The following is a 24,675-nucleotide window of genomic DNA, read 5'->3' as shown; positions in this document are numbered from 1 at the left end:
GTATTTATAATTCATCAGACTTCTTTTATTTTTTGGGGGGGTGACTGTTGGTGCAAGAACCTTCATGTCTTTGTCTTCACTACCTGGCATAGTTAATACCTTCAGCAGACTTTGCTACCCAGTATGAGAAGTGAACCAGTGACCTTTGGATTATTCAAAGTAATGTATTTTCACTCTGTAAAAGCACAGATTGGCTGTAAGCAACTTTAGACAGGCAGGTCCTTGTCCTTCAGCAGCTTTTGGTTTTTTATACAGGACTCTGTAGCTCTGTTAGAATTTCTGAAAGTGCTGGGAAGGCATAAAGCTGCTGTGGTCTCTAGTGAGGATCAGCTTTTCACTGTGAACATGGGATAAAACTTTTTTTACAATGGGAGTGTGTTATGCAAGGTTGTGTTGTTTAGTTTGCTTTCTGGGTGGAAACTTCTGCTTTTGCACATTACATGGAAAGTAAAATGCAATTGAGTCAGCTCATTTTCATACTTAACAACTCCTAATGCCAAACTTATCTTGGAATATCTCATGTGCATTTTGCTAGTAGTTTCAGTGTGATACCCAAGAATCAGAAGCATTAATTTAGCAGTTTCTAAGTAACTTTACTTGCTGTTTAAGTAGTGCTGTCTGGTAAAACTGGATTTGGTTTATCATTTGAAATAATAAGGTTTATTTTTTGCATTCCTTTCAGTTCTTTTGTATCAACTGGTTTCTATGAGAGTAAAGTCGAATCTTTGTAGCTGATAGCATTTCTGATTTAGTACAAAGGCTTGCTGACAGAAACAAAATTTGTCGTATTTATTTTTTTAACCCAGGATGATATCAGCATTTGGCAGGAAGTTGCTTACAAGATAGCACTGTATCTGAGAGTTGAAACCATTTGTTGATTTTACAGAAGTAACTTTTCCTTAGTCTACATCTTCCAAAATAGGACACTACTCTGGCAGGCAAGCACGTGTGTGCTGACCTTTGAACACTTCGATCGAAATCCTTTGTCAAGCAAAATCACCAGCTTCCCTTTTGCAGTGAAATTTCCATGTCTGTAATGGGTAATGGAAATTGTTTTAGTGTATTCAAGTAAAATTATGCCTCATTGAATATTTCTACTCTTCTTCACGGTTACTTACTTGTATAATGGACAAGGAGTGGTTGTTGCTTTCTCAGGGTTTGGGGTTTTGTTACCCACCCTCCCATTAAGCTGCAGCATTTCCTCTCCTTAGTCAGTCAGTTTCTTTTTGGGCTTCTCCAGATGGTCGGAGCTGTAGAAAACACATCAATGATAGATGAGCAGGGAAGGGAGGGCAGGGAAGCATCAGGAAAGCATTGTCAGGAGCACTTTATTAATGGTCATTACTACAAACTGATTGTCATCTGGACTTTGGAGTGACTGAGGTGAGTTTACTCACACTCAGGTGGCACTGCTACATGAGTCTGCAGGGTGGAAGTGTGAATTCAAGGCTTGTGGGATCTGGGACTAGGGTATCTCTTTAGGACAGGGTTTACATGGAATAGGGAAAACAGTTTTGTGGAGATAAATACAAAAGTGGAAGAACGATTCTGTTTTCAAGGTCAGTGGTGGGTGGTCAGCAAGATGATACCCTGATATTGAACAGGAAGCTGTAGCTGAAGGTATTGCAGGTTAAAAGCATTGAAGTTTGTGTGTCTTGTAACTTTAAATTTGATACTGACACCTAGCCGGTAGCAAAGGACAACTTAACTTTGATTTTCATCTGCTGGTGAGGTTGCATTACCTACTGTATTCTGCAACAAGCCAACAATGGAGTGGAAATTATTTGGCTTTTATTAAAAATGCTGCTGCAGCTTTTGTGCTGTGTGTTTTACTCTGAAACAGTGTGACAGATGTCTGAGTGTTGATGCCTGTTCCTAATTGGCAGATGGAGGTCTGTTTTGGTTATGTGTTACTGGTTATTTGAGTGACAGGAGGGCAGTTTCGAGCTGCTTTTGTGACTTGGTTTGAATGCAAAGTTAGGAACACAGACTAACTTTGAATAAGGGTAGGAACAAATGTCTTGGTTGATGGATACAGGCTTTGAGAGAGGTATTGAAGACACAGCTTTTGTTTGGGAATTTTTAATGTACTTTTTAGGGTGGATTTCCTAGTCCTTCTGTAGTAGAAATACATCCTTTTAGTGGAAATACATCTTGGACTGTCTTACTTGAGAAATTAACTAACATTCATAGTAATAGTAATACATGCAGTGTTTATAATGATGGTTTATTTCATGTTTTGTGTTAGAAGTTATGTGGGTTTACTTCAAAGGATATTATATTGCTTTTTATCTTTAATTGGATGTTATGGTGGCTTAAGTGTCAAGTCATGAGGCTGACTAGATATATAAAATAGCTCTGATGCTTTTCTAACGTGGATAAACTAGGACTAATAGTAGCATCAATAAAGCTGGACTGTGTCAGGCTTTTGTACAGAGTGTACAAAGAATCAGACTCAGAATATCCTGAGTTGGAATGAACACAGAAAGATCTTTGAGTCCAGCTACAGGCTGAACAGACCAAGTGCCCTCAGCTGTTCCCCATAAGACTTCCCCTCCAGACACTTCACCATCCTCTTGGCCCTCCTTTGGACCCTCTCTCAAGCTTTGTATCTTTCTTTTACTCTGGGTCCCAAAACTTGACCCAGAGGCTTTAAATTACCAGACTTGCAACTCAAAACTTAGGTCAGTAACTTCCTGTCCCAACAGAAGTTACAGTGGGTTGTAATTTAGTACCTTTTAGAGGGTTTTTGACCACTAATTGCATCTAATATCAGTTTAGTCTTGTGGTTTATAGTAAACTTTCCTGTTAAATGTAAGCTATGGCACTTTATTAGATTGTATGTAGTTAAAGACAGGTAAAGTACTGCATGTGTCAGAAGGCTTCTCTTCAACAAACAGTTGACCAAGTTTAAGATGTTAATTTTGCTGCCATCACACAGACTCTTCTGCTTTGGGCACCAGAGAAAAAACCCCTGATGCTGAATGTCAGTGGCATCCTCTTATGTGTGTGGCAACATCAGAAAGCATGTCAAGCAGGCTGGTCACTAGAAGGAGTCTGGTGCCACATCTGGAGAGTCAGAAAACCAGACTGAGTATCAGAAATTGGGCAAAGCTGAAGTGTCTGTCAGCCAGGGAACACATACACTGCTTCCCCTGCCTCCACACCTCCCAGCAAAATCCTCATTTCTTCCACCTGTCAGAGAGCAATAGCTTTCCTTTACTGTGTCAAAATATCTTGTCTCTATGGTGTGACTTCTGCTGGGATTAAAGATGGAGTATCTGTGTCAAGCCAAGCAAGGAAGGGAGGAAAAAGAAACAGACTGACTGCCTGGGAGAATTTTTCTGGCTTAGCAGAAGTGATGTAGAGAGGAGTACTTAGAACATGCAAAGCAGGAAAAGCAAATGAAGAAATTAAAGCATTAATTAAAATTAATTCATTAAAAGAACCTTGCATGATGTAGAAGAAAATAGCTATGTGCTAGGAAGAAAAGCATGACCTTTCTTAATAAGTTCGGTGGCTGTGCCTCTTAGTATAGGTAGTAAAAAACTTTCAGAAAAAGGTCTATTTTGTCATTCATGTAGGAAGTTAAAGCAGCCCTTCTTCTCTCATGTCCTTAACTTCCCAAACAAACCAGCAAATGACAAACCATAACCACCCCATGCTTACTTATCCCCCTAGGTAAAAACATGGCTTTAAAAAAGCCTCTGATGAAAATGATGTTTTGGGGCTGCTAAGAGTGCTGTCTATAACACTAACTTCAGTAATTTTATATATAAATATATATTTATTTATAACACTAACTTCAGTAACTTTAAACCTTCTGCTTTGACTTTTTGGCCTGATTTTGCTGCCTCACTGGGTACTTTCTACACTTGCTTCTAATACAACTGAATTTCAGACTAACTGAAATTCCTAGATAAGATTGTTTATTTTAACAAGGATAATTCTTGCTGGATGAGATATTTTGCTCTTCTTGGATCCTTTTGGACAGAGTGTCAGTTAAAGCCAAGAGCTGTCTTACAGATTGTTGATATGTACTTTTTTTTGTTCTCTGTACTTTCTCTTCCAGTGTAAGCATCTGTGCCCTCTAAAGTGAGCAGAGTGTTTGTGCATTCCTATAAAACTTCCAAAAATTTCATCACTTCTGTTTTTACATTGGTCATGTGTCATTTACACCTGCTCTAACATTATCCAGTTTAACTAGTTTTTATCTCTGATGCTTTTGTAGCATCCCTGAACCTATCAAGGAAGTGTTTGTCAGTGTGATTTGTTGGGCTGTAGCAGTGCTCACCTGTCCATACCAACTATTCCTGTGGTGTTTTCCATACCTGTGTTAAATCTGCAGCTGGTGGGGTTTTTATGTGGTGCCAGCTGCAGGCAGGGCTGGACTAGAAGGTACAAAGTGCATTGTTTGAACTGTGTGAGGGCATCTTATCTGTGAGTAGTCAGGGACTTGCCAGTTCTTGCTTTGCTTTGTGGATCCTGGGACACTCAGTGTGCTCACTTTCCAGGTAGCACCTCTTCTGTTTTAAACAAACAATGTCCTGCCCCCCCCCCCCCCCCCCCAATCTTTATTTCCTCACTCTAAATAACCAGTTCATGTAGAGCCCTGAAACTTTTAAGAGGTTTTTTAAAGAAGTGGCATCTCCATTTCTCACTGGCCAGATGTATAGATGGACCAGGAGCAAAAATTAGGGCACAAAACCATTCCTAATCTTTTTGATCTGTTCTTGTTGTCACAGTTGAAGCTTGGTTTATGAATAATAAAAAATAAAATCTAAATTGTGGTGGCAAGGCAGTGTTGATTGCATGAGGCTTTTTTAATAAGCCATTTTTTCAACCTTTTGGATTCTTAAGATGCTAACTTTGGACAAAGTAGTTCTTTTTGTCTTTTTCCTGACAGCAATAGTCAGTAGAGTTATTTTGGTTAAAGATATATTTTTCTATGTTTTCTACACCTACAAACATAGATCATTTACAGGCAAGAGATTCAGAATTTTTTTTTTTCCTGTTCTTGGGAGTTCCACTTTGAGGTCAGGGATTTTTTTATGCTTTTTTTTTTTTTTTTGGTCTTACCTATTAATTTATGCTTTTGATAAGGATCAATCACAATCAATGTCATCTTGTATTAAGCACTGGACTTCTGAAATAAGAATCAAATTTTTGTATTCATAAGCCACCTTCTAGATGGGGAAATCTGGTGTTCTTACCCATTAGAGCACAGGTTTTTTTCATGTTGAAGAAAGCTGCACACTGCACATCCTGCAGACCTGAGGGAAAGAAGAGTCTCAAAGCAGATGAGAGATGTGCAAGTCTCCCACAGCTGCATTACAAATTGAGGGTGGGATTGTGTTCCTGGGAGGTCACTGCAGTATTTCCAGGTCACTGCAGCAGTTCTCCTGCATTCCCAGCCCTAGCTGGAGTGTGACCCCCAGAGCAATTCCTGCACTGCCATGCAGCTGGCTGGCTGATAGCTACTCTAGGATCCACACTGGAGCTGCTGGCCAGCTGCCTGGGCTGCCTCTGGCTCTCTGCTAGCTAGGGCTTCAGTTTGATGCCTGCTTCAGCTGAGGAGCTCTGCCACTCACAGGAGAGGTCTGGCTGGGAGTACCTGTGCTCTCAGGTGGTGCCATCAGCTGTTGTTACAGATGGTGGTAAGCTGAGTTATGGAACTCACACAGACGAGTGAGCTCAAAGGAGGAAAGGATTTGGTTGTGACACCTGGTTTCAGCTGTGAAACTCTAGCCCCAATTCAAGTCTGTTGATCACTTTTCATGTTTGCTGCTCTCCAGTTGCATCTTGGTTTGAAAGGAATTTGTCCTCTAAGCAACTAAGTTAATGCATTCCTCCTAGAGACAGGCAGTCTATAAATAATCCTTAAAAGAAACAAACTTTGCTGTCAGTATCAATAGTACAATTTTAATCTATTTAAAAATTGTTTTAGATGAAACTGAGCTACCATTGAGTGTTGCTTATCTTACATTCAAAATAGAATGAGAGGTAGACCACAAGTTAATTCCTGTGCACTTTCATGGTATCTAGATTGTAACCTCTAAAATACATTCTGCAGGGAATAAGCCCTTCTGAAGTTGTGTTCTTGTGACAGTTGATAATTTCACTCATGTCAAGTAGTATTAAATTTCTAGTGTTATGTTGTTTTGTAGTCTTGAATTTTATATTGAGTATTTTTGGTGTTTTAAATCATGCATTTCAAAGGTTGCTCAAAGCAATCTGCAAGTAGACTTCAAACCACTGAGAAGAGAATTTTGGTGTTCAGGATGTTGCAGTGTCCACACTGAAGCACTGCAGTGCACAGTGGCAGAACTCACAGGAGCACTGGTGTGAGCAAGTGGCTGAAGAACACTGGATTCAGATCTTGGTGTGGTAGTGAGATCACACTGTGGCCTGTTGAGCTGTAAAAAACATGGATGTTTCAAATGTTGGTCTAATTCTGTTGGTTAGAAATTGTATTTTGAATCCCTTGTTCTCTTTTAAATAGAAAGTGACTTATCTTAAGAAAGGAAGCTTAGGGTGGCAGTTGTGCCATAGCTGAGGGGACACGTGCTGCAGGAAGTGGCAGCTTGCTGGCACCCTGAGCACTGAGCTGATCTTGCTCATCAGTCTCAAGGCCTCAGGAGCAGGAAACATGCACATGGCATCCCCATTCTTTATTGCCTTACCTCCTTTAGCCATTTGTATGTATTTCTTTTGCCAGTGTCTAAACTTTCTGTATTAATAACTTCCAAGGTGCAAGACCCTGCTTTGTCTGTGCCTCGTTGTGTGGAACACAGGGTTTGGGTTCTTGGTGGGGGTGAGGAGTCAGATGAAGAAAGGCCAGTTAACCTGAAGGAGCCTATTCAGCCCACTCAGGGTTACCAGTGTGGTGTGGGTTCTTGTGGGCTGCCCAGAAAGAATGCAATTTGCTTTGTCCCCTTAAGTTGTGAAAGAGTAACTGGAAGTGGTTGCACTTGTGTTTAATTCAAAAATAAGTCAGTTTACGACTTTGGAGAAAATGTTGACCTTTTCCCTGGTGGGGTGTTTCATGTTAGTCTGCTGTATTTTTGAATGGCTGCAATAAAAACCTACTGCCTCTTTAATTTACATACTGATACAAGACATTGCTGAGATAATCTGAAAATTCTTTGCAGATGTTACTAGGGACTAAAGCTAAATGTTCAAGTTCAAAATGGTTAGACTTTGTTCTTTTGTCTGAGGCTGTATGACACACTGGTATGTTGCAAGGGTTCTCCCTTTTACTGTGATCTTGACTCCTACTTTGTCACTATAATTTTTACTATAATTATTCTAGGAAGATTAATTTAAAAGCAACTTTCTGAGCCTTCATTTATCTACCTTTGCAGATTGAGACAGTACACTGATGTAGCACAAGAAAATGTTCTCTTGAAAACCACATTAAAAAATAATTGTGTATTTAATCCAAACCCTGCAATAGCTCCTGCTGAGAACAACAAAAAAAGGAGAAATCTCTGGGTAAGCTTGTGGGGAAAATCTGTGGGAAGAAATTGATGTCCCTTAGCTGTTGGATAGATCTGAAAAGAAAAAGTTTCTGGAGTACTGATCTGTCCATGGAAGGTGATGAAACTCCTGAGCTCTGTTCTGGTGTGTGATCAGTGCTGGTCCTTGCTGTGTGTCACCTGGTGTGGCACAGGTGTGGGACAGGGCCCCCAGAGCTCTGTTCTGGTGTGTCCTCACCCAGCTCTGTGTGATCAGTGCTGGTCCCTGCTGTGTGTCACCTGGTGTGGCACAGGTGTGGGACAGGGCCCCCAGAGCTCTGTTCTGGTGTGTCCTCACCCAGCTAGCTCTGTGTGATCAGTGCTGGTCCCTGCTGTGTGTCACCTGGTGTGGCACAGGTGTGGCACAGGGCCCCCAGAGCTCCCAGCCCCTCAGAGTGGGCTGGAAGTGCCCTGGCAGCAGATGATGCTGAAGGAGCTGCTGTGTCTCAGGGGTGAGGGGCTGCTGCTGGGGCTCTCCCTTGGAGGGCTAGGCAGGGCTGCAGCACTGCAGCAGAGGAGTACTGCTGCTTCCCAGCTCTTCTGTGCAGCTGCAGCCACTGGCTGCCCACAAATGCAGAGCCTGGAGGGAGAAGTATCTTCTGAGTAATTCTCTCCCAGGATTCAACAAAGTGAGTGTGAAGCATATTGATTTTCAGTTAGGTGCCTCTTCTCACTTCCTTATTTTTTTTGAAGGTAAATTACAAATCTGCTTGCTTGGTTCAAAGTTGCTTTTAATTCACTTAATCCAAGTGACTGCAGAAAACATTTTCCTTTCTTTTTGCATATCTTAAGACTCCTACATATCCTGCAGTAAAGAATTCCTAAGGAGTTCTCTTTTCCCAGCTCAGCCCATTGAAAAAAATCAAAACCCCAGGACCTCATGTATAAACCAAGTAGGCTAGAAAGGACCAATGCTGTGAAGCTGGATCAAGCCTAGCTTGAGATTTGATGCATAAACTCCAGTTTTTCCCAAGCTGACTTGCTCAGAAGGGTGATGAGAATTTGTACCTTGACTCCTTCCCCCATCCCTTTTATTGTGATCTGTGTCCAGTGGTGGTGAGTGCCACTAAGTTCTGTTTATTGTGGAATCCCATTAAAAAAAAGTTTTATTTCCATTTCATTCTTTCATTCTTACTTCAGAGGAGTAAAGTAAGATTTAGAGAAATAGGAAGACAGCTTCTTTAAGAGGGTGAGGCTTTTATTATATGCAGGTCATGCAAAACAGTTCCCTTTTTGTTTTAATAAACTGTGGTGCATCTTTTATGTTCTTTGATAGATGGGACTAAAATAAGATTTTTCTAGCAGACTAATCTGGTATTCATGTTTTCACAGCATCTTTGCCATTTTTTGTGTTCACTGACTTATTAAAATGTCTTTGGCTTATATATTAAATAAAACCAAAAGGTAAACAAATTAAAATGCTGGTACATTGAATACCTTAAGTATGGATTTGTCAGAGATGGAGCAATATTCTGCTGGAGTAGATATACAGGCTAGTGTATGCTACCAGAAGTTGATGTTTATTTACATCCTGAATGGTGCTGATTTCCTGTCTGATTTCTTGCTACAGCTGCACACATAAGGTCCTGCTGCTGCAAACTAGTGTTGAGCCATATGAGAAATTAACTTAAAATACTGCTGAATTGGGTAATAAAGGTAAAGGTTAAGAATTCTAATATTTGCCTGCTCGTGGCAGGATTTTTTGTTTCAGTTTCATTTTTTACACTAGTTTGTAAAAGTTTCTTTTGTGTCTGCATTTTACTGCTCATAGAAAACATTCAGGAACAGGACCCTTCCAGAATCATTTTGCTGAGCAGACTGAAGTCCCCCTAAAGAAACCTTTACCTTCAGGAATTATTTTCTGGTACAGTTGGAACAGCTTACTGGCTCCAACCAGAATACTTTGGTTTGGTTTCTTTGCTTTCTTTGTGCTGTAGCATTTTCTGCAGCAGCAATTTTGTTGAAAAGAACAAACAAGACAATCTGTCCAGGCAGTGGTACTCTGTAGGGGAAAGTAGTAGTGGAGTCCCAGCTGGAACAGATACTGTAGCTTGAAAAACATGAGATACTGGCTCTGATGGCTACAGGGTTAAAATCAGGGTGAGGGGAGAACAAAAGAGTAACAGTGATGCCCTGAGAGTGAGCTACTGTTTTAAAAACTAAAGTAACAAAATTAACTTTTTCAGCCTCCCTGCTCAGTTTGTCCTTCCATTCCTGTAAGAATTGCGTCAGGCTGGTTTGTTGAGGTTCATGGTAGAAAACCACTGGTACTAGAGCTGGAAAAGGAACTGCTCCCTGTGTGCTGCTGGGCACTCCTGGGTGTTTACTGTTGTAGTGTTGTGAGCTCTTTCTAATATTTCACTATGTCTCTTTAAAATTATTGCGTGGCAGCTTAATTACAGGTGAAATCTGCCCAGGTGGGCTGGAATAAGAAGAAACAGCTGGGAAGTGGAGTAGGGGAGGAGGGAGTGGCAGAAGAGCTTTGGGATATCAGATGGACGTGACTTCTTGGCTTAAACCAGAAGAGGCCAGGTGAGGCCAGTCCCCCTGGCCTGTGGCATTTGGCTGTGTGTCACTGACCAGGCATGCCTCAATTTTATCAGCTGTGCAGAGCAATGCCAGATGGACACAGCAGCATACAGCTGCCAGGGGTTTCTGTGAGAGCCTTCGTGTGGCACTAAGTGTGCCCAGTGTGCTCCTAGACAGAGTTTTGTTGAAAGCAATGGAAGCAAATACCCTCAGTAAAGTGAAGAGAGAGGATGCACCCCTGGCCTGTAGTTAGCAAAGATCTGGAAAGGATTTTGAAGAACAATAAGCCCTCAGCTGCTTTTGCCCCATGCTGCAAGGGAAATGCAAGCAATTACAGCCCTAACTAAACTGCAGTTCAGATTGCACATTCTGGATTCTATCCTTGCAGAATGCAGGTTTTTGATTCCTGCAACAAATGCTTCTGTATGGCTGTGATCTATATTTATATAGATTGACATGCTAGGTGGACACCAGTGTGTCAGACTTTCATGTGACAACTCCACTTTAGCAGTGAATTATCCTGTTAGCATCTGCACTCTTAAGCATTAATCTGTGTCTGTGTTTTCTAAAAGCTTCTGAAACTTCAGATGGACATGCAGATGTTTCTGGGCTTTTTCTCCCTACTGGAAGAGCAGTGTTTCATGTTGCATTTTAAAACTGCAAGCTGTGTGATCCTTTGCAATCAAACTTTAATTCACTGACTCCTCTTTATTTGGCCTAAGTAACTTTTCAAACTTTTGTACTCCAGTACGGTGTATGACAGTGCAAAAGAAGAATGGATTAACACCAGAAACCTTCTGCCAGGAGTTATGTTGAAATATCTGGTTGCTGGAGTGTTTTCCATGGTGTAATTTCGATGTAGCTCTAAGCAGGTCGTGGTTTTGCTCTGCCATGCAAGAGCACTTGGGACGGAAGTGGCAGCACATGTCACCAGGCTTGCTCTGAATGTGTGTAGCTCACCACTTCCTCATACCGAAGTGAAAGAGCAAAAGAAGCATCAGTTTCTAGTTCATTTTAACCTCCAAAAAGTTCCAGTTCCAGAGGTACTTACAGCCTTTCCCTTTATATTCTTTTAGCTTTGAAATGAATCTTTGAGAATTTGGGCGAAGTTCATACTGGAAATATTAAGTTCTGAGAAGATATTTTTTGTGCAGGTCCTGACTTTTAGAAGGAGTGGTTGTATAAATAATTTCAGTGCTGCAAGGGAAATGAGTAACCACGAGAAACCAGTCTGTGCAAGAGCTGGATTGGTGCACATGGGAAGCTTGTGCTGCAGTCAGGAGTCCTTTCTCAGGAAGCCAGCCCTGCAGGATCACTCACTGCTGTGTCTCAGCTCCAGCAGCTCACAGTGCAGGCAGAATTCTCTTTCTGAATCTAGTTTTCCTGATAGCTGTTTCCAAAACTTCAGGCCTAGACACAAATGAACTTTTAGAATTGATTTAATTAGCTGTTGCCACGATAAAATGCTCTTTCCAGAGAAATCCATATTTGTGCTTTATAACCTTTGAGGCCAAAACAAAATCTATTCAGGACAAAGGTTATTTGTTTTCAGACCTGAATACAATTGTCTGTGATTTCAGCAGCTGTGATTGCACTGAGTTAGGAGAAAAATCTTTACAACAAGGGAGGCAATATCCTCTGCTATGTAAAATGGAAATGCTTGCCAAACTTAAGTTACATACGATAGGGATTTTTTCAAAGTGCATATAATTCTCATGTCATTTTTAGAAGAGTGTGAATTAATGAAAGTATCTTTTTTTCCTACCAGTGAATCATGTGAAATTACAATTGTACTAGTAGTCATAGCATTTTAATTAATGCAATTAATTTCGTGTGCTGTTTAAGTGCTGATGTGATATTTTTGCTCATAATTTGTATTCTAACTAATGAACTGAGCTATGTATCCATGGCACCTTAAGTGGCCCAAACTTGTTATTTTCAATATATTAAAGTAGTAATATTGCATGTGAGAAGAATGGAATTCAAATGACAATGAACATCGATATTTCATATTCAGTTTCTACTGTGGTCTAGTAAAAACTCCCAGAGCTTCCTGTTTAGTGGATGGATGAATTCTTAAATTCTTAAAGCTAGAAACAGCATTTTTCCAATTAAGATACTTCTTATAATTGTAAATTAAATTACATTTTAAAAAGGTTTATATAATTTCTTCTAATTTACCCCCATCTTTTACAAACTACAACTAAGTATCAAGTAGCAATTTAAGATGCAGTGAAGAAAAAGTGGGCCATTTGTTTCCAAAGCAATTAATCTGGAGGATACTGTCACAAGATTGAAAAATCTGGCAGTCATGTAGTAGTGAGGCTTGAGCAGTCTCAGTTGGACCTGTGTTGTAATACAGATTTAGAGATCCAGAAGTTAAAGTAGTTAGGATCAAGGGGCTGGTCTGTTTGGAAATCCATTTCACCCCTCTAAACCTTAAAAAGACATTATTAAGCCCTTCTGAACTAATTTTTTCAATATTTTTTTAAAATCTGTGGCTTAAAATCTGAAATTTATTTTCAGAATCAATCTGAGAACTGCTGGGTACCATGTGGAAGTGTAAGGGGAAAAGGAGAGAAGTGTTTTCTTGATGCTTTTTGGAGCTTCCTAGGAAATCTTAATTGGAGTCTTGTAACTCCTGTGTTCTATTACCATTTACTGTGACATCTGATTAGATTGCATCAAACATCAGTTTTCAAAAGTAGATCCTGGCTTTGAAAAGGAACTGAGGGGTCACAGGAAGGATTTCTGACTCTGAGGGAATTGACTTAAACTGCAGGAACTGGTCAGATGTTCAGGAGAAATACCCATTCGTACCAGTGACCTTACTGGTGTGAAATTGAAGGATCTGGAGATCAAGTCTTCCTCTAATGATCTTGACTAACTAGTACTGAGTCTGAGTTTGGCCTGCTTTCATTGTGCAGAATAATTTATCCTTGCCATGTTGGATGCAGCTGAAAACTTGGTGCATTCTCAGCACTTCCAAGTGTGTGAAAGAAATGGCAGCTTCAGAATGGTTCTTTTGACTAAGTTTGCTCTTACCAAATTGCCAAAAGGAAACTGAACACTTCCTTTTCATTAACTGCAAAACTTAGGAGTATCTCTTTCTCTGGCAGGAATCGACTTTAAAATCAGAACAATAGAATTAGATGGAAAGAAAATCAAGCTACAAATATGGTAAGTATTCCAAAGTAATTCAGGTTTTCGGTGAATTCACTTTGAGAAAGAATACTTAAAAGGTTTTGTGCTTCAACCAGAAGTTTCATACCTTTCATTAATTGACTCTTCATAAGAGTCAATTGTGCTTTCTCCTGGCTTGCCCTTGGAGTGGTTCTGCTTCAGTAGCCCTGGAAATAGCCTGCTCACATGCAAGCATTACAGCAATTTCCTAGTTTATCAAAAACTGTCCTCTTAAATGTGCCTTTAGCTTTTCCCTGTGGAGGAGAAATATTAACTCAGTAGCTGTAAGCTAAAACATGCAAGCCAATAAAACGTAATCTCCTCTGGTACTTTGATACCTGGTTGTACTCACCCAGGCACAGGTGAGTGATAATTGCTTGCATGGTGGCTTAGTAGAAACTGAGCCTGAACCAGACTCCTTGTGACTAAGGAGGTGCAGTGCCACAAGTGGCTGATAAAAATGTTCTGTCTGTAATATAGGTGTAAAAAGCTGGGTTTTGTCAGGCCTTTGGGGTTCAACTCTCCTGAGGTGTGACTGGAATCACCAAATATATAATACATCCAAACACTTGGGTCTGCTGGGCCACTCACAGACAGGTGCTGCTCTCAGGTCACCCAGGAGAGAACACCAGCACACTGAGCTGTAGTGGCTGGCCTTAGCAGCAAACTGCAGGTGACACTGCACTGTCCTGAAATATTTTATTTCTGTGTGTTTGAGCTTGTGTTTAAGACAGGGCTTGGATGCATCAGAGCTTTTTATTTTTAATTACTGGAGGGCAGGCTGTGTAGTGCTGAGTTTTATTGCTTGCATGAAAACTGGAATGGTTTTGTGCCTCGGTTCTGGTGCTGCTCTAACTGCTGATGTAAGGAGGGTACCTTGGGAGTGAGGAAACTGCTGAGGGCTGAAGAAACTTGTGCAAACAGCCAAAGGTGTGTTTTTCCTAATGAACAAGTATCAGTGCATTGTTACTCTTTAATAAGACATCTCCTGAGTGTAAACCCAACCCTTTTCTCACTGACTCGTAGGGACACAGCAGGCCAGGAGAGATTCCGCACAATCACCACAGCTTACTACAGAGGAGCCATGGTGAGTGCTCACCCCTCAAGAAACCTAAACACACCTAGTGGAACTGGTTTGCTGCCCCTAAGTTTGGGTCCTGTAAGTCTTCCACTGGAGGACTGGATAACTGTGGCTTGAGAGATGGGGAATGAAGTTTGTGGTTTGGTTGGGGATTTACTCTTTGTTTTTCCTTTTTTTAATGTGCTGGTACTCAGTCTAGGCCTGTTTTTTGTGATGAAACTTCAGCCCTATTGTCTTTTTTAATATAATTAAAATTTCTGCAGATTTGAATAAAATATGTTACCAAGCTTTAATCAGATAGGTTTGGGTTTTTTTAAATGCAGTCAACTCCTTTAAACACTTGAAGTGTTTCAAAAATGGATAATGAATTATTTTAATATTTAAAGTGTATTTCATGGAATTGCTTTTCCTTCAGCCAGTAGAGAATGCAAAGTCTGGCCTAGAAATGCAATCACCTACAACACCTACTGTTATGTTTTCCTCCACTGAGAGTGACTTGAAGTCAAATAATTGACTTAAAGCCTGCACCCTTGTGCTACAATGCTTGTAATGGTTCTTAATGCTATGATTTGAGATATTTTATGTTGGGACACATTTAATTTTGACTTGGGGGTTGCTCCCTGTGCTGCTGTTTTAGGTTCTTTCTGCTTTGTATGACCAGATCTGTGCCATTCATAGGCTGTGGGTCCAAATAACTCCACTGTTACAGAGCACAGAGAGAAATAATAATGATTGTGGCACTGTATTAGAGCTCTGCAGTGCTTAAAAAGGCTTTGGCAGTGAGCTGGTCTTCTCCCCAGTCCATGGCCAAGGACTTCTATTTGTCCTGTGAGGAGTGATTGGAAAGGCCTTAGGAAATGAGGGTGAACCCTGCAGTCTGTCCTTAGTGCAGTGGCTCTGTGGTTTCCCATGCTTTGCTAACTGTTGAGATTCCATGGCAGTGTATGTGCAGAGCTGCTGGAAGGAGCTAAAGCTCCTGGGAGAGCCCCAGGGGTGACAGTTCCTGCTGGCCCCAGCAGATTGGAGCTGGCAGGTTTGATAGCCTGGACTGCTTAGAGCTGCTGCATCTAAATGTGACTTTAACCAGAGAGCCCTGGTGGCTGCTGTAGTAGAATTTCTGAACTTGCCCTGACTATAGGCTAATAATTGAGCTAATAACACATCACCTTTGTATAGGTGTGTGTTTGACCTCTAACAGTGGCAAAAAATATTAAAAGTAATATTTTGGGTAAATTCCAAGCCATGGCATAATGCCTTGAGAAGAGACTTACTCACCTATAATACAGTGTTGAACTTTTTTGGAACTATAATTAAAACTACAGGATACATCAAAAGTCAGCCAATTATAACAGCTCATCTAACTAGATTTTCCTAACTTTATTTAGGGAATTATGCTGGTGTATGACATCACAAATGAAAAGTCTTTTGACAACATAAAAAATTGGATAAGAAACATAGAAGAGGTAAGTGCTTCATTCCATCTTATGATTTCCCTGGGACAAATAAAAATCAAGTAATTACTCACTTCCATTGCAGTAGCCAGCATATATGGCCATGCCCCACATAGGAGTAAAGTGCCTACTGTTACATTTGCAGAATAGCCAAATGCCTGTGCATGTGTGCAACCTGCCACAGAGCTCATGGCACACGTGCCATGGAGGTGTATTTATTCCAGCCTATTTTAATATTTTAATTGCTTGTTTCAAGAGTCAGTCTCTCTCAGTAATGCCTTCACATTAGATAATTTCTCTAAAATAAAATAGTCCGTTGTGGAGGAGTTTGACACACAACTTTCTTTTCAACAATGATGCACTTTGTTCCTGAGAGATTACTTTTTCTTCTTCCAGCATGCCTCTTCAGATGTAGAAAGAATGATCTTGGGTAACAAATGTGATATGAATGAAAAAAGACAAGTCTCAAAAGAAAAAGGGGAGAAGGTAAGATTTGGTAATTCACCCTTATTAGAAGCCTACTCCTTGTAGGATTCTAGCTTCTGGGTGTTTGGTATATTTTAGGCATGTGAGAGAGAGTGGGTCTCAAATCTCTTGTTTGGGAAGCTTTTATATGTATAGGATGCCAGGTTTGGGGGTTTTTGTTTTTAAATAGCAATTAACTGTCTTCAGGTTTGAATAAACTTAATGGTACTGTTGTCTTGAGGGCAAGATCCTGTCCAGAACGTTGACCTTTGCTATAGCATGAGATATTCTAGATCTCAATATAAAGTTTTCTGTATAGTTTGGCCACATTGTACTCAACTCAATCAAGGTGGTTACTTGTCCTGGTTATAAGTGCTGCTACTAAAGCTTAAGTAATTAATTAGTTGTTCTACAGAACAAACAAGTGAGGAAGAATGCTACAAACTCTCATGTACTGCTGAAGTAGTCCAGCTGTTGGTAACACAGCTTATGGGATGATGGCATTGTAGTTTTTTGGTCTGAAATCCATATCAAGAAAGATTCTAGCTTAATGTTCTTTTAGAGCCTAAATAAGTATTTTGGTGAGAAATTAATGTCTTTTTTTTGTTTTGTTTTGACTTTTTGTGAGGGTATGATGAGTTCTAATACTTTGTCTAATTGTCTTTAATTTTCTTGCAAGAGAAAAAAGAAATGAAACTTGCTTGGTTTGGTTTTTATAGTTTGTTGTAGCATGCAGCATCTATTCTGTTATGAACCTATTGTGAACCTGTGTGAAACATTACTTTTACAAAGGAATTTCAAAACCACTGAAAAACTTTAACCTCTCTTCCAGTTAGCAATTGATTATGGAATCAAATTTTTGGAGACAAGTGCAAAATCCAGCATAAATGTGGAAGAGGTAAGGGATGGGTGCTACACTTGGGTGTTTCCTGAATCACTTCTGTGGAGGTATGCTCCATGGTCTGCTGGGCTTTCTCACCTGACCTGGGACCTAAGTCCCCACTGTACTGCTGGGTCTACTGGTATGATCCAACTGTTTCTGGTTTTCTGGTAGTGTCTGGAATTGTTTTAAAAATGGGTGTTAACAGAGTAATCCACTATTACTGTAGCAAACAGTTGCCTTTGATGTCTGTGCCTTGCTATTTAAATTTCAAGTCCTTTTGCACAAAGAATAGGTTTAATTTTAGAGCAGTGCCTTGTGCAGGAAATGGGATTCTTTACTTTCAGGGTAGCATGATACTGTGTCATGGAGCCTTCAGGTTCCTGCTAAATACATGCTGTATTAGGTTTATTTTAGATGAGGCTGGAAATTTGTGTATTAACCTGAACACCAGGTCACAAGCTCATGTTAGAGGAGGAAGAAGACTCACAATGCTATTTATAGATTTATAATCTGTTTTCCTGCAAATAAATTTCGTGCTAAACCCACAAGATCTCTGTGAGAGCTTGAGGAAATGGAGTGGGAAGGAAGAGTGGCCCAAGTCCAGTTTATCTCACTATAAATCACTGGTGTCATCTGAGGGAGGGTGGGGGAGGATCTGAGCTGTATAAGAAGTGTGGACAAAAAAAAAAATCAGTCTATCAAAGGCCACTTAAATTAAGAATTATTCATCCAACAATATAGACTTGTGTTCTCCTTATACCTAATAATTTAAAAGTCTTTCTGTGGGATTTTTTCTTTAAAAGTCCTTTAAACACCTGCTTAATTCAGGTATCTGACAAGTTAACTAGAAACTGAAGACATTGTTGCTTTGAGATAACAAGAGGGATGTTGTGCCAGCCAGGGGTGTTTTTTTTCTGATTGTGGGGTGATTGTTTTACAGGATAGAGTTAGAATGGACTGATCTGCTTCATGCTGCACCTGGGCTAGCTTGACCTGATTTTTCAGTGTCCTTGTGATTCTTAGAGCAAACTCTGGAAGTGGGACCGTGAGGAGTCAGTACTGGAGGGGAGACCTGAGTTCCTCTGGAGGGATGGCTTGGCTCTGTCATGACATGGCAGTTTCATTTTAACCCCTGCACGTCATGAAATGCACATCAGTAGTTTGTGCTTACTGCAAAATGTTTGGCTCTCTGAATATTTTTTAAAATTGTCACATGAATGGTGAAGAAAGCATTAAAAAATGCAGCTGGTGTAGGCATTTGGCAATCACTAATGATTTGGTTTACTTTTCACTGAATACTTGACTTGCAGGGAATTACACAATTGTGATGTTCTTGGGATCAGAAGTGCATTAATTTATTTGTTGTGATTTATTTACATTAAATGAGTGCCTGTCTTTGGCTATATTCCAAACACAGTGAGGGGAGAAGTGTTTATACTTCTTACATTCTGGAACTGTCCTTTGATTATTAGGGTCTCCAGACAACCTAAAGTCTTGCTTTTTCCTGCTTCTGGAGAATAGCAGAGCTTTCCTGCTACAGAAGTTTCTTTGCTCCTTCATACATTGAAATCTGGGATGCTGAGATTTGCCAGAGTAATTATTCACAGGTTATTGTCTTTAATTGAGATACTGGAAGCTTAAATAGCCTTATAGATAGTCCAGAGTAAAGCTTTTGGAGGACAGAAAGCAAGCTAACCTTAATGTGAATTCCCAGGCTTGCCCTTCTCAAACCTCTCTGGGTTCCTAATTGTGATGCACAGTTCAGTTTGAGGGGGAAATAAAAACAGGGTTAGTAAATGCAGCCTTGTCTTCAGCTGATTTTTCTTTCTGCCCCCAGAGGTATGCAATGGGCAGGTCTGTTCATTTGCTTCAAAGATTGGCGAGATGGAGACTAAAAATAAATAATTTTTTGTTTCTAAAGCATGTTTACTGAAGTTTTAAATGTACAGATACTGTATGTAGAGTGTCTTGCAACTCAAGGTGCTTCTAGTGGCCTACAGAACACTGTACTGTTAATGTGTCTGGCTAGTCCAAGTTTATCATGTCCTTAATGTGTCTTGTGACTAACTCTTGTTTGTTTTTTCTTTATTTCCCCTCCTCACCAGGCGTTTTTCACACTTGCACGAGACATTATGACAAAGCTGAACAGAAAAATGGTTTGTATTTCCAATTAGCATACAAACTAGATACAGTGAGAGGACAGCTATCATAATACTGAGTAGTAGCCCTACAAAAAAACTCCAGGGGATTACATTAGTTACTAGATAAAATTTGAGCAAGCAGTGATTTATCACGCCTTATTACACATCAGTGCATAACTATTCATTATTTTGCATGAACATTAGCACTGGGCAGCCTGAAACTGATGTGTTGTTCTAAAATGCAATAGTTTGATCCATGTTTTATGTAGTCTCTTATCCAGCTGATTCTTGAGATCTGGATTGTTATGTAAATTTTTTTTTTTTTTTTTGGCCAAGTGATTAATGGAGTCTGGATAACTGAGGAGCACATGTTGCATCAGATCTCTGCTCTCGTTATTGCTTTGCAAGCAGAGGAAGTGGGAAGGGAGACTAGGAAAGCTAGAAATACTATTTTCTGCATTTTATGATGTTGACACTCTTTTCTCTTTCAGAATGACAACAGTTCATCAGGGGCAGGTGGGCCAGTAAAAATTACAGAAAATCGATCTAAGAAGAGCAGCTTCTTTCGATGCACGCTACTTTGATGAACTTCTAATGATAAGACTGCAGCACACTTAGAACCTTTTCTGCTTCTTTGAAAGCACAGGGTCACAAAGCCTCAGAAATAATACCACCGAGCTGCTGCTGAGAGCTCCATTGAACGTAGACTGCGATACACAAATACCAAGTGGATTTTGCTCACTAAGCCTATTGACCTGTCAGGCTCTTCTTTCTCAGATATGGAAGCTATGAAGTGGAGACACAAATGCAAGATTTAACTCGTTTTCCTTTTTTACTTTCTGTTTTATTGCCTGTTGCAAAAGCTGCTATGTTTCTTTTAACTTTGCACATCCATATTGGCCTCTTACTGCCTGTTACAGCACAATCTTACATTTGTATTTGCACAGTTTGACTTGTAAGATTCTTAACAGATTTGTGCACAGTTTTATTTCCCTTTTTAAACAAATTTATTTTCAAGCAGAAGAGCCAGGGGAAAAATTAAGTCTCGTTTCCATTATTTTCTATGCTGTATACTCGTGGCCATGCAGTATGGATGTTGTTGCTCTAGTGATGAGAATTACTGTAACAATTGGCATTTAACAAATTTGTACAGATTTTGTCTCTTAGATGCACAAATCTGTTTATGCAGAAGCTGTGGCTTCTATTCTGAATGTAGTATGCTTTTCTTTCTTTACCAGACTTAGCAAAGTTGTGTTCTGAATTGCCAGTCACTGTCTGATTCACAGATGCACCTTTCAGTTATTTGAATAAACACAGTGTCTTTCCTCACCTAACTTCCCTTTGTTAGCTCAGACTGTCTGCTCCTTTTTTTTGTTTCTGATGAGGAAGCACACTCTGGATTTGAAATCATCACCACAAATTGGCCTCATCACTATCACTTAAGTGGCTTGTGGAAGCTGAATGCATGAGTTTTGAGTAACCTCTTTGTGGATGCACTTGTTCAGAAATGACTGCTTCTAAAGGTGACTTCCATTTCTACTCTTAATTCTAAGGATAGTTTGTTAATGTCTGTAAGCATTGGCACTAAGGAAGCCTCGCATTAGGGCTGTAATGTACTCCTAGTTTGCAGTTAATGCTGAATGTGTGTCTTTGGTCTGCTTGAGCAGTTGTTTTTTCATCAAAAACTGGTACAGTGACCTAGACTGTTAGAAGCAGAGGTGAAACATAGTTGCCTTTTTTTACTCAACTGAGCATTGTATAACCTAGTCTTTGTTCTACTACTTTTTTATTGTCTTCTGAAAAATTTCCTCAACGAGCAATTAAAACAGGTGCTTTAGTTCTGTTGGTGTGCCAAACGTGGACCATTGCAAGCTTTAACTCCAAGTTTGTGTCCAGCATGTTTGCTGTTAGGGGATGGGCGTGTTCTGTCATTGTCAAAGGAAATGTCTGACATGCTTTTGCTTCACGTCGTTGTCTGGAGTTGTAAACAGTTAGTTAGTTGTTACCACAGAGAACCATTTTGTTGTGTCAGGTACTGAATTTGTCATCTCTGGGGCTGTTTGAAATAGTTTGAAAGCGAACAGGCCAATAGCATTAGATGTAAAGTTTTTGATTTTAAAGGGTTTTTCCTTAGTAGCTGGTTCCATAAAGTTTTAGGTAGTTATCAGCCTGTCCCCACACGTAGTTTAATAGAAGTAGTTCTTGTAGCTAGATGGTGGATCTCATAAACTGCTGTTGCTGCACTAGAACAGAGAAACCTTCATGGCAACAAGGTTTAGTGAAAAAACAAAGCAACCCTAACTGCTCTGTTGTCTACCCTTGATGTTTTTCTTGGACAGGCTAAAGCAGTTATGTTTTCTGTATGGTTAAAAAAAGTGCTTCTATACAGAAAGTGTTGTGACACCAATTATGAATGTTGTTTATTTTCAGTAATTTACCTCTGACTTACTTGGTGTCATAATACTTTGATTTTTATCTCAGGGGTTGTCTGCAAACCAAAACTGACATGTTCTGTGTTTGGCACTGTTTACAGAATGCTTTGTATTGTTTTTCCTGTCTTCACTGTGTGGTTAAATGTTCATTCAATATTAGTCTCCATGAACTTCCCTTTGAAAGAGCCTGTAAGTAGTAGTGTCTATGAAGTGCTTCTTGAAGCAGCAGCGAATTGGGGTATCTGCTCTGTATGGGGGAGGGTGGGAGGGAGAAAAGAACTTGCTATTTTCTTACATTTAGCTGTGCTAAACTGTACATAAATGTGAGGTAAGACCATAGGAAATTCACTTTATGCATGAGAAAGTACTGCAGTAAATATTTCCCTTTGCTTATTGTTCGTGTACAGTTCATCTTTTTCTATTTGTAGAAGAATTTAATGCAATTTTGTTGTCATCTGCTGAAACTGAAGAATTCTAATTTCATGTGATCTTATGGATAAGGTAAAATGCAGATTTCTTTCTTTATGTCTTTGCCCCCACCCCACTTCTCCGGCAGTATTAAATGGCTGAGTGGCTGCACTTTATCAGTGTGCTAACTTTTGGTCAGTAGAGACCTTTCTGTGTACAGTCTGCCCTGTCAGACGTGGGAAAATGTGCTGTATCTTAGCATGCAAATCAGCTGTATGTTTTACTGGGGTTTTTAGCTCTGGTTTCCTCTAGCCAAGCGGGTGATGATAATGGTATGTTCTGCCTAGGCATCAGATGCTGGGTATTACAGGCTTTTCTAATATCACTATGATTGTTTTGTGCAGTCTGTGTTTCTTTGCTCAAGACTATATAATCTTAAGTTTTGAAGGACTCTTAACTATACCTCAGTCAACTAGTTAGTACTCTAATGCCCATTAGAATGAAAGTCATATACTTATTATTCACTTAGCAGCAAATATATTTCTGTTTTCTTCCAGAAATTGCCATTAACCTTTCAGGAAAGCAGACATTTTTTGGTGGATTTCAATAAAACAAAAATGCTGCTTATGCTTTGGAATTTTAGGAGAACTTTCCCTCAGCCCCATCCATGCCTGTGCACTATATCTTGACCTATGTTTTTCTAAATGGTTTTTTAAAAAAGCCAAATGAAAAACAAACTGGTCTCAGTGCTTTGCAATTTTAACTTTCAGTCTGTGCTCAGCAAAACATGCACAAGAATTTTTTGTTGAGTGTATATAGAATGTGTTATTGACTTATCTGGGAGTTCTAATATTGCTAAAGCTTAAACCACTCATGAAACTTAATGCAGCTCACTTTTCTCTTTGGGGGACAGTCTCAAAAATGCTGATTGATTTTTCAGACCTGTAGCTCTTTTTACAGAAAATATTTCCCATTGTGACTTTCTCATACTAGTCTGCTGAAGTTAAGAGAATTACGTGGATCATTTTCACAAGTGAATAAAGAAGTCTTGAATGTACATATTACATTACAATATTGTGAAAGCATAATGATTTGAAAGTCCATCAAGAATATGTAAAATGCATAAATGTGTTATTTGTGAAAATGCACCTGTTGTTGGGTTACCCGTTAATGTAACAGAATGTTTGCAATGTTAAACTTGCAAAGGATTGGTCTGTAGGTAATAATAGGTCTTTTTGCTCCTCTGTTCATTGAACTGCTTATACCATTCTCACTCTTATAAATAAAACTTGTATTTCTTTCTTCCAAAAAAACAGGATTTACATTGATTTTTCTTGTTTCTGGTGAATATAACTATTTCAGTGCATTCCTATGGCCTTACGAACATTTTTGCAAATAAAACTTCAATTACCATTATTTTAATGCTATATAGCTACTAAATTCAGAATAAAAAGTATAGTCCTTGAAAAAATGCTTAATTTTGAAATAGAAGTGTTCTGCTGTGTGTGTTTAAGCACATTTTACCTCTGGTATAAAGGTGTAATGTGAAAAGCTCCTGCAGATGATAAAAGTGAACTTGTCATGTGGTTAACTTGTAAACCTAATCATTAAATGTGTATTGATGTATATAGATAAAAAAAACCAAACCCAGCTCCTAAGAAAACCTTCAGTCCAATAGTTTTATTATTTCATGTGAACTTTTTTACAATGTGTGTCTCAAATAAAAGTTACATAATGAAAAGCATTTTGGAGTATTTTGTATGAAATATTCCACGTAGTTTTTATACAGTTGGCATTTCCACTCTACTTTTGATACCGTTGTTGTGGAAAGGTGTCCTGCTGGGTTGTATCTGTAAAGCTTAGTTTAACTGGTGATGAACCACAAGGGTTTTTGCCTGTCTTTGCTTGTTCCTAAACTTCACTGTTCTTTAGAGTTGTCCAGAAAAATCCTTTATTTCTGTAGTGATTGTTTAAATCTAAGTATATTAGTTTGATGACCTTAATTTTCCTAGGAAACCATTTTTCCAGACATTTAGTGTCATGAAATGCCCTTTTGAAGTAACTTCTGAGCAATGCCTGTAAAGGTAACAGGAGACACAATTTCCAGTTTGATTAAGAATCATCTACTGACTTAAGCTGTTAACATTCTCTTTTTTTTTTTGTTATTGTTTTAAATCAGCATTATTTGAAAGGTATGACTCTGAAATAACCTGGAGCACAAATGTTGCATCAATATAGCAAATACTGTTTGTCCAGTGTCCTTCAACTGAGGAACAAATCCCAGACTGAGGGATTTGGAAAATACTTGTTAGCTGTTATATTTGCAATAGTTTCTGCCTTCCAAAGGATTGTGATTTGGCAGTAGCTCCCAACTGGTACAAAAATTAACAACCTTAAGGAAAGAAGGGTTTTGTCTACCCAAGCAAGTTAACAGTTGAGACATCCTAAGAAATAAGTGGGAGACTCAGGGATAACAGATAGCTTCTAAAGTTTGTTTTCTTTGTGTCTTGAACACACATTATCTTACATATCCCCTAGATCTGAATTGGGTTTAGATGCTCAGCAGTCCTTAAGTCCTCATAGTG

At 39.4% G+C, this 24,675-nt stretch overlaps 1 protein-coding gene across 3 annotated transcripts in view; it reads left to right on the top strand.

Annotated features, from left to right (window-relative positions):
- RAB8B (RAB8B, member RAS oncogene family) overlaps positions 1-24,675 on the top strand; it is a 29,862-nt gene that overhangs the window by 3,695 nt on the left and 1,492 nt on the right. For 2 of the 3 annotated variants that reach the window (XR_009488092.1, XR_009488093.1), the window contains exons 2-8: positions 13,166-13,226; positions 14,256-14,316; positions 15,696-15,773; positions 16,158-16,247; positions 17,059-17,124; positions 19,215-19,265; positions 19,742-22,183. Coding sequence is in view for 1 of the 3 variants with exons in the window: in XM_059858075.1 (XP_059714058.1) it covers positions 13,166-13,226; positions 14,256-14,316; positions 15,696-15,773; positions 16,158-16,247; positions 17,059-17,124; positions 19,215-19,265; positions 19,742-19,834 (500 nt within the window). In the remaining 2 variants the exon portion in view is untranslated. Of the gene's footprint in view, positions 1-13,165; positions 13,227-14,255; positions 14,317-15,695; positions 15,774-16,157; positions 16,248-17,058; positions 17,125-19,214; positions 19,266-19,741; positions 23,835-24,675 lie in introns of those variants that run through there. The other variant, XM_059858075.1, reaches the window with a different exon arrangement.

This window comes from Haemorhous mexicanus, chromosome 13 (genome assembly GCF_027477595.1).
Source record: "Haemorhous mexicanus isolate bHaeMex1 chromosome 13, bHaeMex1.pri, whole genome shotgun sequence".
Lineage (NCBI taxonomy): Eukaryota > Metazoa > Chordata > Aves > Passeriformes > Fringillidae > Haemorhous > Haemorhous mexicanus.
This window is presented reverse-complemented; position numbering and strand designations above follow the sequence as displayed.